Here is a 19,028-nt window from a genome sequence, read left to right as displayed (position 1 = left end):
TTTGACTTGCAAATGCAATATAAGCTCAAATTGATACAAACTTATCAACTAAAACTACATTAAAGGAGCAAGACTTTGCCGGCGATATAGAGCACAACCTAAACTAGGAGTAGTCTTCTGTTAGCCCTCTTGGCTCGGGAAGGCCTTACTACCAGCCGTTAGTCTTCACCGACCCAGCCTTTCCTTCTTCCGGCTTCCGTTGTTTTTGTTATGTTTTTTCTTTTTCCTTTTCTCCTCACTTCTTGTGAGAGACTCCTATTTTCTTTTTGTTTTTCTTTTAGTTTGCATTGTTTTTTTTTTATTCTTCTTTTCTTAATAAATTAGTGGTTTATCCATTTTTATATATATAAAATAAAAAACTATGCTAATTCACTAATTTATATAAAATGGATTATGACCCGATTAATTTTGGTTATGTAGTTTAAAAATGAATAAGATAGCTAATTTTTGCACATGTTTACTAATTAATATCACAAACACTCCTTTAACTGGTAATTGCTTGTTGCGCAGATATATATACACACACACACACACGAACATTATCTAACACTAATATTAATGTATACTACTCAAATTATAAATTGTTAATACCTTACTTAAAAATCTTAGATATGTACACAATACAAATCCACACATCATACATTTTATTTCTTGCAGAATCTGATTAATTATTCTAAATTAAAGTTGATCCCTTGTTAAGTGAGATCATATTCAATTCCTTAAATAATCAATGTGTCAAGTTTTCACAAATCACCATCAAATATATAATTAAAATGAAATTTAAATTCGTCATAAAAAAAAGACAGGCCACCTCACTACTCCACTGGCTCTGTTTTGGCGTGAAAACAACCAGACTGTTATTAACAATATATATGTTTTATCAGCGTTTTACTTTATAAGAGTATCAATATTTTTATGCAACATTTGAATGCAAACCAAAATGTAAAGATATATATATATATATATATTAGAAATATGATGCATGGCAAGCCTGAAAAGAAAAGCGTATATATATATATATATATTAGAAATATGATGCATGGCAAGCCTGAAAAGAAAAGCTTTTATGATAATTAGTAGTACATTTGGAAACACAAAAGATTGCATATATCAGTGGGCCATGCAGCGGGCTAGCAGTGTGCAGTGAATGGGTGCACCTCTAATAAGGGCTAGCTCGTTAGATCATCTAGTTGTACTGCTCCCTAAATTTAATTAGATCTTATGGTAGTATATATGTAAAAGAAGGCCGTGGCAGTGATGATGAGGTAGTACGAAATGTTGGAATTTTAGCTGACTATGCACGTGCATGGAGCACACTTTTTCATTTGTACTGCCATTACGAGTAAATCGTACCTCATGCATCTTCACGCCAGTCTCAGTCTGTCCCCAAGAAAACAGTCTCATCAATCATTTGTTGGTCAATACTATACTAGCTAGATCCCACACAATATATATATATATATATATCCACTTTTCATGCCATTGTGGATGAATTGCATATATATATATATATACATAAACATCAGTGTGTACTGATCAATGCAAATAAAGTTCCCATGCTCTGAGAAGCTGTGAAGTCCCAGATGATTGCTTACATTACATGCACGAGCATCCAAGCACATGTTCAGCTTAATATATATATTTTGTGTGTGTATATATGGCATGCATGTACAACATACAAACTATATATAGTTCAAAATTAAGGAACTAGCAGCTAGGTGAAAGAATGAATTAGCAGGCTAGGGTATATGTCATATGTGTTTGTTTGTTTAATTAGATGGCAGGCTTGGGAATGGAAGTAATGAGTAATGCAAAAAGGAAAGAGGGTGCTGATGAGGGCCCATGGTGATGATAAAGACATTTGGGAGGTTGAATTATTAAAGCAAATGAAAGAAAGGACGCCAACCGACGTGGTCGAGCTCCGACAGGGTGTGGCCGGGGCCACGAGGAGATGCCAAGGTGGTCCAACATCGTCGTCTCGTGCGGTGGATCAATGTGACACTTGGCACTATGCTGCAGGTTCCAGCCTGGTTCAATGCCCCGGTTGTTCTCTAGATATTAAGCATGGCCTTTTGTTTCTCAACTCTTTTTTTTATCACTTGCGAAACTATGGCTTCATGCATGGGTCCTTGGGTCCCCTTCTCTTTGGACCACTACCTCCAACTTGCTTCTTCTACTACTAGCTACCCTAGTATTGTTTCTCATCACATCAAGATCCTGACTAGCTCTCTATCTCTTTCATGTGTGGATATATATATATATATGTGTGTGTGTGTGTGTATATATGACAGTAATTAAATACTTCTCTAGCTATAGTTTTCAAGATAATTAAACAGTCTGCAATTGATCATGCATTACTTTCTGAACCACTAAATAGATAAGATACCTGATTTTGCACGTATTCTTCATGATATATATTCCTGTTGTTCCATTGCTGTCGTTGTTGCATCGTCAAGAATTGCTTGTATTTTGATTAGTACATGTACAATTCTGATTAGTACATCGTCAAGTTGCTTGTATATATAAGAACACTTGCAAGTGTTCTTATATATATATATATATATATAAATATTTAATTTGTTTACTTCTTTCGGTGAGTGTAGTTAAATCAAATGTAGCATCTAAATTAGTCAGAGGATGTACGAGAAACTCTTTTAGGTCTCACTTCTAGTGTGATCTAGTGTAAGGTCATTAACCATTTATTGATGCTAAAATAAAGTGGGAACTTTAACTGATATTCTAAAGTGAACTGAATTATGGCTTTTCTTTTTGGACCTTTTTTTTTTATTGCTTGTTAACTTGTCCAGTTGCATCATTGTTTTTTTTTTTTCAAAATTACAAAAACAACCATACGGAATAGAAGAAGAAAAAGAAACTTGTCACACTCCGAATCTGGGTCGCCGGACCCGGTGCACCGACAAATGCCAGCACACCCATAAAGTGGAGCCCATTAAACATGAAAAGCCTCAGAACTGTTCTCACAACACAACAAAAATATAACAAAAAAAATTTCAACTTTAAATAAAAACTCAATATAAGAGGTTGGATTACAAAGATGTTTTCTAAAACAAAATTCATATACTAACACGGACAACATATTAACTCAATTAAACATGGAACACATGCTCTCGCTGGTCCACTTAATTGGCCATTGAGCACTTACTCCTGATCTAAAAAAGAGTTACAAACAAGATTATGAGGTTGACAACTAGTAAGTAAGTAACTCACTAAAATGTTAGGATCATGTGAAATTTAAAGAATTCTAAAACAGAAACAAATCTTATAAAATAATACAATTATTTGTCAAAATAATAGTTCATGAAATCAAAGTGGTTCAACAAAATACAATTCAATAAGTAACAAATATGTCTCCTAATCACTATGACCAAAACAAAATATTAGAGATCATTTATTTAAACTCGGTGATCAGAGTCATATTTTCATAGCTCATTTATTTAACCTCGGTGACCCGAGCCAGATCATCAGATGCTGTTATTCTTCACTGACGTAACGGTATGAAATTATAATTTTTTATAAGAGTCGATCAGAGGTTCATGTTGACATGGTTAGTGTTTAACCCCCTGGTGACAAGGTTAGTGCCTAGTTAATTGGAAACTAAATATATTTATATTTAAATAAACCTTGTTATCCAAAACCAAACAGAATATCAGAATTTGGAAAATAGTTTGCCAAGCAAAACTATCAACATACGCATGATCCCATTTCTTTAATAGCAAAAATAATCCAGTTAAATTCAACACAGTTAACTACCTTAATATATCAAGATTAACAAATATAATCAAATGTTGGGAATTTATGTTTTTGAGAAATAAAAATAATTCAAAATTGTAATAAATATATAATAACAAAAAATGAATGAAAACCCAACAAAAGATTTAATATTATATATAAGCAACCTAAAAAACGAAAGAATTTAATTAAATAAAAGTATAAATTGACAATTATCGGTAATAAGTATATATATATATATATATATGGTGTTACTTACTAGATTAACGCCCCAAAACTCCAAATCCCAAATTGAATAAGTTTCCCAAAAAAAACCCTATATTAATATTTTCTAAAGACATTAAAACTCCTTCAACACAACCATTATTTAATTCTATCTATTTTACACATTCAGGGGCTGTTTGATTCGCGGTAATGTAGAAAGTTTACCATGTGTTACATGGTAATTTGAAAATATTACCACGTTTGGCATTGTATCAGTGGTAATCTGTATGGTAATATCACATTACCAACTTATAAATATTGCCAAGAAAGTGGTAATCCTATTACCACTAAATTTGGTGTCTATTTTGGATTACCATGGTAATCTTATAACTTTTTATATTTTAACAAATTGATTACCATGAAAACCAAAGTAATAAGAGTTCCCAACTAAACATGGTTATATTAAATTACCGCAATATTGCCACCCATATAACATTACCACTCATATTATCATGGTAATCTCGTTACGTGGTAATATGTCATTACCACGAACCAAACGGCCCCTCAGGGGTATGTAAAAAGAGAGAATTTCAAGAGACTGGTGATGCTACAAAGGTTGAGAGGCTAATAAGCAATAGTATTATGAGAGAAGGATACAGATGAAAAAAGATCAAGGTATCACTCTACTCTTCCAAATATGGATGCGAGGGTACAATAGCAATTATCCACTCTAAGAACATATGAGCAATTCCATCATGACCATTGAGTACTGAATCCCTCATAACTTTACATATATTTTTCTAAATCACAACTTTCAAAGATATGAGAAATGTAGAGATCTAAAACTATATATATATATATCCGAAATTCACATTATTTAGAGAACTACTCAAATTATAACATTCATTTGAATCTTTAACAATTTTTGTAGAATTGTAATTCAGACAAACCGTTATAAAACATGTATATCTCTCAATATACATATCCAAAAGTAATGATGTTGTTATGTATAGTCAGATAACTCACTAAGGCATCACTTTCTTATTTTACACTTTAATAGATACTGCATCTAAAACCATGAAAAACACCAATCAATTTTTGGATTCTCCCCAATAAAATCATTTGGCACAACTACACTTATAATTCTATAGCTTATATAATTATATATCTAATTCAAGCTATAAATTAAAGTCATGAAACAAATCAATAACTTTTCAAGGTCTGCACAAAAGTCTTATCCAAGGCATTTGAATTTAAAGGCTATAACTTACAGGATACACGTAGAAAATTTGCAATTTTGCAGTAAACTAGTTACGATTAAGATCTACAAATTGTGTATTTTGATCTTCTCCAAATTCGGTCTCTAGGTCTTCCAAAATTAAAAAGGGATTTCTGTTATGCTAACGGCAATTTCTAAACTTATCATCAAACCCTAAAATAAAAACCATATGAATTGAAGTGAAGATCATCTATTCATGCATTGGTGTATGGTTTCAATGGATGTTTTCCAAACATTGCCGCTAGGTTAGAATATAAATGAGGCGACACTGGTCCTACACTCCAGATCGGGTGAAGGATACCCTATCGTGGGATTGCCAGATCACAAATTTCAAAAGATAAGGGTTATTAAATTAAAAAAATAATCTTAAATAAATATAAAAAGTATACAAATTTATGTATTTGAATTTAATTTAATTTTTTATCCTTATATCCGTAACGGTTGGGATTTAATTAAGAGTGGTTTACAAAACTACTTTCAAATATTCCTCCATTAGTTTCAGCACAACGAGAAAAATAAGAATTGTCTACAGCGAATTCCACTTGTAAGATTATTAATGGCTTTATTTTAACTTGTTTATTTCTTGCTGCTATCTCGATGTGATCATTAATAATGGTTATGAAATCCAGTCTATTGTTTTTAGACATCCATATTTATATATAATTAAATCTCCAAACTTGTCAGACGATTGGAGTGTAAAAACATTACGCTCTATTAATTGGTGGAACAGAAACAAAGGTTTGAGTTAGGCTGCTGGCAAATGGAAATCCGAATAGTCAGTCATGAGTTTATCAAGTGACGTGAAAGAAATTTTGTCTAGTTTGACATTGTTATTGTAGGTGTGGAACAAAGTATTCAAGTTATTATGAGTAAGGTGCAAGGACCAGCTTGACAGAGATGGTTCAGAATGCTACCTCATGGTAGTTTGTTGGTTATTATTAACTTATTGTGGGCATAGGATTTAGTAGCTCATGCTTTCAAGAGAATGACATCAAACTTTTAGTTTTTGTTGTATCAAGCGTTGGGCCAAGAGACAGGAATATATAGGTGCCTTATATTTTTGTAGGACAACCTTGGTTTTCTCTGTGGGACACTTAACACTCCCTTCCATATGTACCTACCTATACTATAATTAAATTATATGTAATACATATGTGCTAGCTAGCTCTCCATTTCACAAGGCTAGAATTTGCCTTTGCAATCATACATATATATATATATGTATATATGCATATGAAATTTTCAGACATATATATTATATAGTTGGCTGTATATATTGGTGATCTGGTGATCTTCTCCAGTGTCTTCTTGGGAATTATTATGCTTGTTGGGCTAAGCCGCTTTACCTTGTCACCCATGCTTATCCATCAATATGTAGGTCCAACCCAAAAGAAGGGTAGCTTGCATTGATATTCCAACCCTGTGATCAAGTGTGATTGAGGAGATGAATTAAACAAAAAACTATTAAATTTAATAAAAAGCGAATGGATCGTAGTGGGTGCAAGGGTTTTTGAAAAATATGGATAAACCATATAATATTAGAAAGCAAAAGGTGCAAGGTTTTTATTTTACTGTTTTACTTAATTTGCTGGAAAATAAAAAAAGAAAAAGAAAAAGAAAAGTAGGAGACCACCATGTACATATATATATATATATGTATGTATGTATGTATGTATGTATGTATATATATATTATTTTCTGGAGATTGAGTCCTTTTCTTTATCATGAAGCAACATTATATTTATTTTTTATTCCAGGCCCATTTTGGGGCAGCTTATAAAGTCCATATAACTTTTCATGGGCTCAGCCCACAATGCTTGTGGTAATGGAAGCCCTGTTTTGACCATTCATTAAGTCATTAGAATAGTTGGTGGTGATGCCAAATTGCCCTAATTAATCAATCAATCAATTACTTAATTAAATTGGTTTTAGTTTATATGAATCTACCGTCCACCTGCCATCTTATTAAACAACAAAACAAACATCAACCAGTAGTTTGATGCCGACATAGTACCAAACTATCTTTTGCTTTTGGATAGAATCACCATTTCATAATGTGACACACTTATTACTTATTAGTTTAGATCATATTGAATTATTTTCAGGATTTATTTCTAATTAGTCTTAATCTCACACACTTTGATGCCATTTCCACCACTAATCTAACATCCTCCATAGTCCATTTCCCTAATCAAGTAGACGACAAAGTATTGTTACTGGCTTGGTTGGCCTTACTTGTTTACAACACACATACATAACGTGGAACTCCATTTTATTAAAATTTTTTTTAGAATAATTTCATTATTCTTATTTATTTAAAAGTGAGAGAATCTTTTTAAAAAACAAATAATAAATAATAAATAATGTGGTGATCTCTTTACTGCCACCCCATGCCTTTTAAATTAATCTCAGGGTAGCTTGTGCTGCGCTCAAAGCAACATACTTTTAGACTTTTTAAATCAATAGAGCATAGTCTCAAGAAAGCATTAAAACAATCAACCCATCCATGAATGAAACATGATCCCACATCCCTCGTGCGCCATCTTCAAACTAAAACAAAAACCAACATAAAATTAAAGTACATACGAAAAGAGTCCTAAACGATATATATATATATATATCATTGTTTATGATGCTATTGAAGTACTTTGTACATATTTACTGTTGAATATTTACTGTTAAAAATATTGTTTATATGGATAGATGATTTGTAGATATTAGATTTCAATTAAGTATAAAATAGAATTCTACTAATGTTCATAGAAGATGAATCTTTGTGTGTATATATAATAACAACAATAATAAAAAAGATAAATGAATTCAAATTGAGTTTTGATTTGGGTTATTAATGTTGCTGAAGTATATTGTGCACATTTACTATTGAAAATATTGTTTAAACGGATGGATAATTTGTAGTTACTGGATTTCATTTGAATGTAGAATAGAATTCTACTGATGTTCGTAGAAGATGAATTTTTGTGTGTGTATATATATAATAAAAAAGATAAATGAGTTCAAATTGTTTTTGGATTAGGGTTTGAAAAATTGAATGAATGGGTGAAAGGAGGCGGCATTGAGATGGGACCCGACCACTTCCCCTTTGGAACCAAATCTATCTTTATTTTTATTTTATTTATTTTTTAATTTTTTTTGGGTTTCGGCTGTTGATATTCACTCTGAACAAACTTCAAATTAACATAAAAACGCTTCTTTTTGACTTTGGGCTTCTCTTCTTCTCCCTCTCTCTCTCTCTCTCTCTCTCTCTCTCGCTCTGGTTTGGAAGAGAGGAAGATGGAAGCCCTTCTACTTCTCCTTGATTGCTGAGTTTCTCCTTCTCTTCTTCCTTCTTCTTCTTCTTCTTTATTCCAGCGATCAAAAGGCCCTATTTTTTTGATCGGTTTCTTTGTTTTTGCCGGGATTTCTTCAGGTTTGAGGTGAGAGGGATTTTTATTTTTATTCTTAAAATTATAATGATATTGTTATTGCTTTCCTTGATTGGATGCGGGTTTATTTGAATTCGTTGATCTCCTATTATCGAGGATGGTCACGTCCATGAAGTTTTGATGCCATCGTCAGGTTTTCATTGTTGAAGGTCTGGTTACCGATTATGGAATCGGATCCTTGTGGCGATTGGGCAATTAGGATTTGGGAATTTCGGATTGGGATTCTCTTTGTGCAAAATTTGGATGTGAAATTATTAGTATGGAGAAAGGCTGGGGTTGGCATCCATGTAATGAGGGGTGAATATAAAGATTTGGTTTTTGAATCGAATGCTTGTTGATCTTTTTGTTTAAGTTCAAGGTTCAGCTTCCGCAATCTGATTGATTATTGTTTTTTTTCTTTTTGCTTTTTGGAAGAAAGATGGCTGCTTTCTTCTATTGCTTTGGCGGAAAGCAATTTCTTTCTTTCTCAGTTTATGCAATTATGAAAGCTTTGATTGATAACCGGCTCTTTTCTCCCCTAATTTGCTTATCCCCGAGTTTCTCCATTATCTTCTGTCATTGAGTGATTGTGGGAATTCGAGGAATTATGTAAGCATTTACCCTGTGCTTTCTTTTCATGTGATTGAAATTCTTGAGGGAATATTCCTATCAATGAATGATGTTTGGTTTTATAATTTTCTGGGATAGCAAGTGTAGTTTGCCTTTTAGTAATCTCAAGTTGAAAGCGATCCATAACAGTTCAATTTTATGTTAGCATAATTTTCTTCAAGTTTTACTTTTTAAAGCTCGTGTTTTTATGCTGGATGTGTTGTTCAGGTTTGCATAGCGTCTAGTCCAATGGGTTGGCTGAACAAGATATTTAAAGGTTCCAGCCATAAAATTTCTGAAGGGCAATATCATGGAAAAGCTGCTGCTGATGAGATTTGGAATGAGCCCTCTAGTTCATTGGTAATTGCAATACCACAACTAACTTTAAAACCTGATGTGTGTTCGACAACTTAAATTTATTTTATTTTATTTTATTTTTTGCTTCCCAACTTTATCTGTTATGTTTTCTCTCATTTGTAATTTTAAAAATTTCATAGCCTGAATAATTAGGCATTTCTGAGTTAGATAACAGATTAGCCTTTAGAATGGTATTGTTCTTGGAACGTGAATATGAATCGATCACATATTTTTGTATAGGGGATGCCACCTCATGTACCTTTTGAAGTTCTAAATTATAATACAATTAAGAATTGACAGAATATTTTGGGAACAAAATTCTTTGTTCAACCAATTTATGCTTATCTGTGTTTACTTCCATATGGTTCTTTGCAACTTTGGGTGATATGGTAAATATGGTTTTTGAAAAATGATATTTCCTCCTACTTTTAATTAATGTGAATAACCTCTGTGAAGGCACATATTTAGTCTTGAACTTCTGATGTCTATCTCCTCCAATCACAGTCTTATTTAAGTTCGTCTTATCCTAGTGTCTTGCTATTGATGTATTTATTTAACTTCATAGCTGAATACCACAAGATGCTGAATACAGGATGTACTGTCAGAGTATGAAAATGAAGATATAGATCATGCTATTGCCCTTTCCCTATCAGAGGAAGAACATAAAAAAGCAAAGGAAATTGGTGAGTATCTTATATATCTCTTTTTATTGAGTTTTTCAATTTAACTGGCTATGTATTAAATTGATGTTTCTTCTTTTTGAGTAATGACATTTGATAATAATTTTGCTACTTCACTATTTCATTCATTTCTAGCTTCTGTTAAAACCTATTATTTATTCTATATCAAAATCCTGTTATTGGTGGTTATTGTATTCTTATTTTTTATGGTTGTCCTTTCCAGATAATGGATCTCATTTGGAAGAAGATGAGGAACTTGCGAGAGCCTTACAGGAGAGTCTAAATGTGGAGTCCCCTCCTCGGGAAAATGGCCATATTTATCAACCAATGCCTTTTCTCTTTTCCTCTGGTGTCAGGTTCTTGTTCTTCTACTTGGCTTGACATGTGCGCGTGTTTGGGTTTGCTGTCTCTATTCTGTTTTTAAAGAAGATTTAAACCATTAGATTGGGGATGGCACTCATGTGTGGCGTATTGGATTGCAAATTGTAACTAAGTTGAGCCAAGCCTTGTCATGATTTGGCAGATCTTGAACTGAGTTAGTTAGGGGTTGATGCTCCAAGCTTGATTGATAAAATGGGCACAATGTAGACTTAAAAGCTAGCATTTTCTGAACATTATATGATTTGATCTTAACTAATTTTGAGCTCACCAAGCTTTATCTGTTTTAAGTTTATATGTTACTTCATAAACCTACTGTCAAATTGATTTGTGAACTAATATGTGTGTGCGTGTGTGTGCATTTAGAGGTGTCATATAAAAGATTGCATGAATGAGCTTCTTTACAAGTTGTTTAATGGGCTTGTTTATGAGCTCTGGCCTTTTTATTGAACATTCTTCTACATGGGGCTTCAATTCGCTTATTAATTTACATAAATGAGTCCTTGTCAAGCTTAGCTATGACCTGTTAATGAATAACTTGGTTTATTTGCAAACCCAACTACTAGTTACTTGTCTCATGAAGATGATTTTGGTGATATGAGCTATAAATACAAGAGAGAGAAGGTTCATGGTATTCAAAAGGCTACAATGTAATATAACAGCATAAACATGCGTCAAATGCTGCTCTATTTGGGCTGCCTAGATGGTTACTTAACCATAAAGGACTGTGGTGGGAACAAAACTGGCATACCATTATGGATAGTCTTATGGTTTGTGGAAGAAGATAAGACATGTAGCTTCAATTTTTTTGTTCTCTTTTTGTGCGTATCTAAGACTCTAGCTTATCTTATTTTTCACGAGCGCTAAATTATTTTACCCCAGGATATGTGCTGGCTGTAATACTGAGATTGGCCATGGGCGCTTTCTCAGCTGTATGGGCGCTGTGTGGCACCCAGAGTGTTTCCGCTGCCATGCTTGTAATCAACCAATATCTGACTATGAGGTAATGTTGGTTATAAACTGTTTGTTTCCCTCAGGGGAAGTGCATTAAAATTTTCTTCTGAAGTCTCCTAGCTTCTTTTGCACAGTTCTCTATGTCTGGGAACTACCCATATCACAAAGCTTGTTACAAGGAGCAATATCATCCAAAATGTGATGTCTGTAAGCAATTTGTAAGTAATTCTTGTTCCACTCTACTGTTCTTTCAAGTGTGTGTTCCTAGTTGAATTCATTATTTTCTATTTAAGCGATGCATCTTCTGTGGATTTCTCACCAACATCAAATAGTCTTCACTATGAATTCTAAATGTTCTACTTTGGACTGATGCTTTTGTTCATATGCCTTATTTATTTATTTATTTTAACTCTTATAATAAAATAAGAAAATGGGAATGTTATTTGCGAACAACTTTAGGAATTCATTCTCCTAGAATATATGATAGAATCATAAATATATTGTGAGCCTTCTTTAAAATGTCTAACATGCAGTCAGTATGTTTTCCATTCAGATCCCGACGAATATGAATGGTCTCATTGAGTACAGGGCGCACCCTTTCTGGGGGCAGAAATACTGCCCATCACATGAAGTTGATGGAACTCCACGGTGCTGCAGCTGTGAACGTATGGAGGTTGGTTTAAATTATTTCTTTGTTTATTGCAAGTATCCATATCTTTGTCAGTTTTTTCTAAGCATCTGTAGATGCCCTCAGTGATGTACACATATAAAAATGTATAAATATTGAGAACTCTTTTTAATTACACCATGGTATCATCTTGCATGTGGATTCTGAAGTTGCATCTTGGTTTTTTAATTTCTCATGCTCCAGCAATCATTTTTGCGTTTGTTTATACAAAATCTCAGTCTAGAGACGTAAGATATGTTGCTTTGGATGATGGACGAAAGCTCTGCCTGGAGTGTCTGGATTCTTCAATTATGGATACCAGTGAATGCCAGCCTCTTTACCTTGATATACAGGAGTTCTATGAAGGACTAAACATGAAAATAGAACAACAGGTTCCATTGCTTTTGGTTGAGAGGCCGGCACTGAATGAGGCCATGGAAGGAGAGAAGCATGTAAGGCCACTGTATAAAAATCTTCATTGTTTCATTACAAGATTGATAATATACTTGAATATTTTTTTCCTTCAACTGATTTTTTTCATTCCATTTGAAAAGGGGCATCATCACCTACCTGAAACAAGAGGGCTCTGCTTGTCTGAAGAGCAAACTGTCAGCACTGTAAGAGTTCTCACTATAAAGCATATATATGAGTTGTTTTCGTTTCCCGATATATTTCAGATATGCTTGTCTGAGTTATTTTAGTTCTGAAGAAGTTAATATTGAACAGATTTTGCGGAGGCCAAAGATTGGGGCTGGAAACAGATTCATGGATATGATAACAGAGCCATATAGGCTCACTAGGCGATGTGAAGTGACAGCTATTCTTATTTTATATGGGCTTCCAAGGTAATTGTCCTTTATTATATACTTGTTGCTTTCAAATATTATGTAGTTTATCCATCCCAACTTTAACAATACTATTTTACCTGATTTCCATGTTTTTCTTTTAGCACTACTTGCCATGATTTTCACCTAGTATTAAGCAATTTCTTGTCTGCATTCAAATATGAAATGCTTGTAATTTCTAATAATCAAGAGATGCTTGAATTTGTTCTTAATGCAGGTTGTTGACAGGCTCAATTCTTGCTCATGAAATGATGCATGCATGGTTGAGGCTTAAAGGTACTACCTGGTTTTTGGGTCTTTGCCTTTGTTTTCTAGCAGGTTTACATTTCTAATTCTGACAGGTTTAAGACTTTAAGTTATTGAACCGATACATCACACTTATTGCACAAATGCATTGATTTTATAGTGTTGTTTTTGCGGTAAATTGGTCAATGAGGGTGTGGTTCATCTTGAGATTGTTCATCATCTGTTAGAATTATGACCCAAATGTAGATAATATGGGGGCCAAGGATCAAGGTATGGTACAACAACAATAACAAAAAAGTCTTGTTTGAAGCTGTATGGTCAAAGAGGCAGCTTCCCCTTCCTCACTCATCCTTCTCTTTCTTTTGTAGTCTTACCTCGATATCATGTTTCTGTCCTTGTCTTCTTTGGTTTCTCTTCCCCTTTCTTATCATAACAATTTGGACCATCTCTCTTACTATACTAGTATACAACAGGCATAGCTTACACTGCTTGAAACAGCCTTCATCTTGTGCGCAGTTGAAGTCTCCATTTTGATATTTTTCCTATTATGTTGTCATTTATTTGTTTAAACACCGCCGTCTCAGTATGCTCAACATTATGTTCTTCAACCTTCAACTTTAGAAGGATTCTATCAATCATATATGGATCATCTTTTATATAGTTGAACCTACACAACTAAAGTGGTTGTGTATAGTGAAACCATAATTCAAGGTTTAAGCAAAAATGAATCTTTAGTTTCTTGTAATTGTGCATAATTGTATTCAAATCGAGAAGACACATGCTCATCTTTGACAAGCATTTATTATTGCGCACTTGGAGTGGGAAGAGAAGAAAATTTCACATCATATGGTTTTTTTAAGCCTTACATTGGTATAATGTAGTGGTGCAAAGTTCTGTTTATCTTACTGCAATTGTGCTAAAGAGAGGTCTTTATTTGGGTGCAGGATACCGTTCTCTTAGCCAAGAAGTCGAAGAAGGCATTTGCCAGGTGCTTGCTCATATGTGGTTGGATTCTGAAATAATGTCAGGTTCCGGTAGTAATGTTGCCTCCACCTCATCCTCTTCTTCAACTGGTCCATCAAAAAAAGGTGCAAAATCTCAATTTGAGAGGAAGCTTGGAGAGTTTTTCAAACATCAGATAGAATCAGATACTTCATCAGCATATGGTGATGGTTTCCGTGCTGGCAACCAAGCAGTTCTTCAGTTCGGTCTCAAGCGAACCCTTGACCACATTAGGATGACGGGGAGCTTTCCATAGTAAAACCTCTGCATCGAATCATTCCTGTTCACATAGCATTTATAGTCACTGTCCTTGTTTCAAAATGCCGGACTTCAGTTTATAGGAAAATTTGTGTTTGTTTATCAACGGAAAGGAAGAAAAAGAAAAAGTAAAGGAGAGAGACTGCAAATTGTACTCTCCATTAATCACTTGAATGATAGGAACATCAAAATTACCATTGATATTGAATAAATTAGAACTTGTGAAATGTTCAGAATGATTGGAATATGTCTATGTTTATTCTAAATTATATCTTTATTTTTGTGCGTTCATTCAATTAGAATGATTGCTTTGTGGTTGGTGTCCTGGCTGATAGCAACCTCTAACTTATCGACGCAAGATATATTATTTATCCTCTTCTGGTCTATTTCCATTTGGATGCTTTGTTTTTTTAGCAATATCATATATCAGTTTGATATCCTTTTTGTCTTCTAATGTTTGTGTATTTGCTCAAGCTTAACAAGAACTGGTTCCTGTTTCCTGAACCTGAAACTGTGTTTGATTTGAAAATTAGAATTCGAGAACAAATTGCCTGGTCTCTGTATTGATGGAGAGACCTGATGATTATTGTAATGCAAGCTTTATAACTTTGAAAAGTCCATCACTTGTTGGAACAGGATATAATGCCAGCTTATGCAGAAGAGAAGCATGAATTTTTAATCCATCTTACCAATAATAAGATGGTTAACTGAATAGGAGAAATCCAAAGAAATCTAGTGCACCAAGAAACCGAGTAAATGTTACAATGCTTTGCATATATATTATTATTATTATTATTATTATTATTATGGATCATGCAGTATCATTTCTGGACGTTTTCTCTGCCTATTTTTTCTTGCATTGTTCGCCGTCAGATCCCTTTCAGGCCTTTTGGATTGATTGCTATTGCTAATATTCTTTGTCACTTCTTTGGCTGGACGGGGCATGGGAATTTCTAGGCTATCTCTGTTGGTTTATGAAGACAATTCAGCAGGCTGGCTTGTTAGCTTAACATGTTTTAGAAATTTCCAGTTTTTTCTGTATTTTGTCTAGGATTGTGTCTGTGAGTGTGGTTGTTTGTTATTTGTGTTGTTTCCAAGTTGTATTAACAGTTTTTGTTATCAATATAAATAGCTACTATGTAGCTCGGTTTAACCAAAAAAATAAAAAAATATATATTCTTCGCCATATGAAAAAGTGGATAAAACCACACTGCCATGATAAAAGTCGAAAGATCAAAAAGTCGACCAACCGGTCAGAAACAACAACAGAAACACAAAATCCCACTAGAAGTGGGAGCAAAACAAACCAGTCAACACCCGACTGGCCAAGACCCATACAGAAGAGCACTACCCCAGTGCCTGATTAGGGTCCCCTCCACCGGGAGCAGCTCCACCGGTGGGATCCTCCTGCTGCCCAAAGAACACCAAGCTGCGACGAAGAGTAGAAGTATGCTCACCAAAACTCGCCTGCTGAGAGGGAGAGGCTGCAGAAAACCACAGGATCAACACATGGGCAACTTTGGAGATAATAGAAGAAGGAGAAACGCAGACAACATTAAAAATGCAATCATTCCTAGCAATCCAGACATGCCAAGCAACCGTTTTAATAATGAGGCCACTTAAGGAACGCAGACAAGGCCGAAGTTTGAACCACCAGGACTCCCACACCTCACCCAAGGAGGACGGGAGTGCCGGTAAACCGAAAAAGTGCAAGAAGAAACTCCATATAGGTTGCACAAACTGGCACTGACGGAAAATTCTTCGCCATTTTGAGCTCCAAGAATTAGCATGGAAGTTGATTACCCGATAATTTTTTTTCCTCTGTATGCTGAACTGAAAATTTCAAAATCCCTTCAAAACAAAACAATTGCAGCTAGAGTAATCTATCATCAAGCTTCTGGGAATTTTTTTTGTGTACTCAATACCTGCATGTACTTTCAACCCATTTTAGAACATTCATTTAAAGTTTATATCTCCCATCATCTCAACTGCACTTCAAAAAATCACAAGTTGTTCAGAAAATTAATAAAAACAAACAATATTAGTGTATATATATATAGAGCAGGAGAGAGAGAGAGAGAGAGAGAGAGAGAGAGAGGAAGAAATCACCGTTTGATTATTTCTTAAAACACTAACATATGTTCTGTAACCAATTGAATTCTGGTAGAAGATAGCAATGTGGAATCATATGACAAAAAAAGGAATGAGTTAAGGCATATATTCCCCCAGCTAACGACAAAATGTCCTGCCAATAATGACTACTTATTTTCAATAATTATATAACATCATAGAAAATTACACATTAATAAGCTTAAATTATTAACATGATTTTAAACTTCATCATTTTCCACTCTATACCTCAAAACCAAAACCAAATACCAAATAGAAAAAAAGTACCAATACCATCATCTATTGTATATCCATGGGCCACCCCATGGTTCTTCTTCTCCCAAGTCCTCATCACCATCATCACCCTTCTCTCCTCCACCACCAATACCGTCAACCTCGTTGAAGCTCAGACAACCACAAACACCAACACGACATCCTTCTCCTGCACGTCCAAAACGTCCACAACCTGCAAAACTTATGTTATCTACCGAGCCCAGTCGCCGGACTTGTTGGACACCGGCCACATCTCGGATCTCTTCGGTGTCAGCCGTTCCTTAATACAAAGAGCCAACAACCTTTCCTCCGAGGATGCCACCTATCTTCCCCGGCCAACTCCTCCTCATTCCCATCTCTTGCGGTTGCTCCGGCAACCAGTCCGTCGCCAACGTCTCATATCTGATGAAGTCCGGTGACAACTTCTACTCAGTCTCCATCAGCAGCTTCGAAAACCTCACTGATTTCAATGCGGTGGGGGAGATGAACCCTTCTCTGGTTCCAACCAATCTCAAGGTTGGCCAAGAGGTGTTGTTTCCATTGCATTGCAGGTGTGTTACAAAGGCTGAGTTGGACTCCGGCATCAACCAGCTCTTGACGTACGTATGGCAGCGTGGGGATGACATTGCCACCCTCAGCAAACAGATGAATACCTCTGAAGCTACCATACAAACCTTCAACAATTACCGTAACTTCACAGCTGCTGTTGCACTCCCTATCTTGATTCCAGTTTCACAGCTGCCAGTCTTTCCTCCACCAATCTACTATAATAACAGCTCTCTTTCCGACGCTCCGGGACGCAAGTCTGAAAAGCTAGAGAGAACCATTGTCATACTATCAGCCACGTTAGGAGTTGCTCTGGCCTTGGCTTTGTGGTCCTTGTTGGTGCTTGCTTACTTCAGGTATAGCCATGAACGAAGAAAGGCTGTGTCTTTGGTTTGCACGGGTTCATCATGTTTGGATACTGCTGATCTTCTCAATTCTAACAAAAAAACCAGCTGTGGTTCTTCTTCATCTGGACAGAGTAAGACTGTGGCTGATAAGCTGCTGCTTGGGGTTTCAACCTATTTGGATAATCCCATTTTGTATGATATTGAAGTCATCATGGCAGCTACCATGAATCTAGATGACAAGTGTAGAATAGATGGTTCAGTCTACAAAGCCACGCTCAATGGAGAGGTGTTTGCGGTGAAGAGGGCCAGACGTGATATCACTGAGGAACTGACCATCTTGCAGAGGCTTAGCCATGCAAACTTGGTTAAGTTGAGAGGAGTCTCTGCTCGTAAGGAGGATTTTTTCCTTGTGTATGAGTTTGCTGAAAATACATCCTTGGATACATGGTTGTTCCCCATGAAGTCATCTTGTTCTTCAAACAAATTCACCTTCCTCTCATGGAAACAGAGGCTGAACATAGCACTGGACGTTGCCAATGGCCTTCACTACATCCATTCACATATCAGGCCAAGCATAGTTCACAGAGACATCAGGAGTAGTAACATACTTCTCGGTGGCCGCTTCAAGGCCAAGATAGCAAACTTCTCCATGGCGAAGCCTGCGACGGTAGCTGTGTCGCCGAGCATTGATGTTTTCGCCTTCGGGGTTGTTCTCTTAGAGTTGCTGTCTGGGAGGAGGGATGCTGAGAATGCTGGTGTCTTATGGAAGGAGATAAGGATGGTGATGGAAGCGGATGAGAAGAGGGAGGAGATGTTGAAGAAATGGATGGATCCCAAGTTGCAGGGTTTTTATCCAGTGGATGGAGCTCTGAGCGTGGCAGCAATGGCAAGGGCATGCACTTCGGATAAAGCTTCAGAGAGGCCAAGCATGTCTGAGATGGTTTTCAGTCTCTCTGTTCTAGCTCAATCATGCAGTAATGATGAGTGTGAGAGGTTGTGGATTTCCAATACAGAGTACAAGGTTGTGATGACAAACCCTGTGGCTCGCTGAGATATCTCCTATCATCAATCATGCTAAAGATTCAACTTGCATCACTCACTG

At 35.4% G+C, this 19,028-nt stretch overlaps 2 protein-coding genes across 2 annotated transcripts; both read left to right on the top strand.

Annotated features, from left to right (window-relative positions):
* The first annotated feature begins 8,440 nt into the window (after window positions 1-8,440).
* On the top strand, window positions 8,441-14,890 carry LOC120274781 (protein DA1-related 1-like). Its single transcript, XM_039281317.1, has 12 exons — window positions 8,441-8,667; window positions 9,493-9,624; window positions 10,214-10,304; window positions 10,525-10,657; window positions 11,562-11,682; window positions 11,768-11,851; window positions 12,187-12,306; window positions 12,540-12,752; window positions 12,855-12,917; window positions 13,027-13,145; window positions 13,363-13,421; window positions 14,336-14,890. Exons 2-12 carry the CDS (start codon window positions 9,514-9,516, stop codon window positions 14,647-14,649), a joined length of 1,428 nt encoding a protein of 475 aa, XP_039137251.1. The 5' UTR covers window positions 8,441-8,667; window positions 9,493-9,513; the 3' UTR covers window positions 14,650-14,890.
* Window positions 14,891-16,879: 1,989 nt separating this feature from the next.
* On the top strand, window positions 16,880-19,014 carry LOC120274465 (serine/threonine receptor-like kinase NFP). Its single transcript, XM_039280998.1, has one exon. The coding sequence runs from the start codon at window positions 17,349-17,351 to the stop codon at window positions 18,975-18,977; it is 1,629 nt and encodes a 542-aa protein (XP_039136932.1). The 5' UTR covers window positions 16,880-17,348; the 3' UTR covers window positions 18,978-19,014.
* The last annotated feature ends 14 nt before the right edge of the window (window positions 19,015-19,028 follow it).

This window comes from Dioscorea cayenensis, chromosome 13, assembly GCF_009730915.1.
Source record: "Dioscorea cayenensis subsp. rotundata cultivar TDr96_F1 chromosome 13, TDr96_F1_v2_PseudoChromosome.rev07_lg8_w22 25.fasta, whole genome shotgun sequence".
In the NCBI taxonomy this organism is placed as follows: domain Eukaryota; kingdom Viridiplantae; phylum Streptophyta; class Magnoliopsida; order Dioscoreales; family Dioscoreaceae; genus Dioscorea; species Dioscorea cayenensis.
This window is presented reverse-complemented; position numbering and strand designations above follow the sequence as displayed.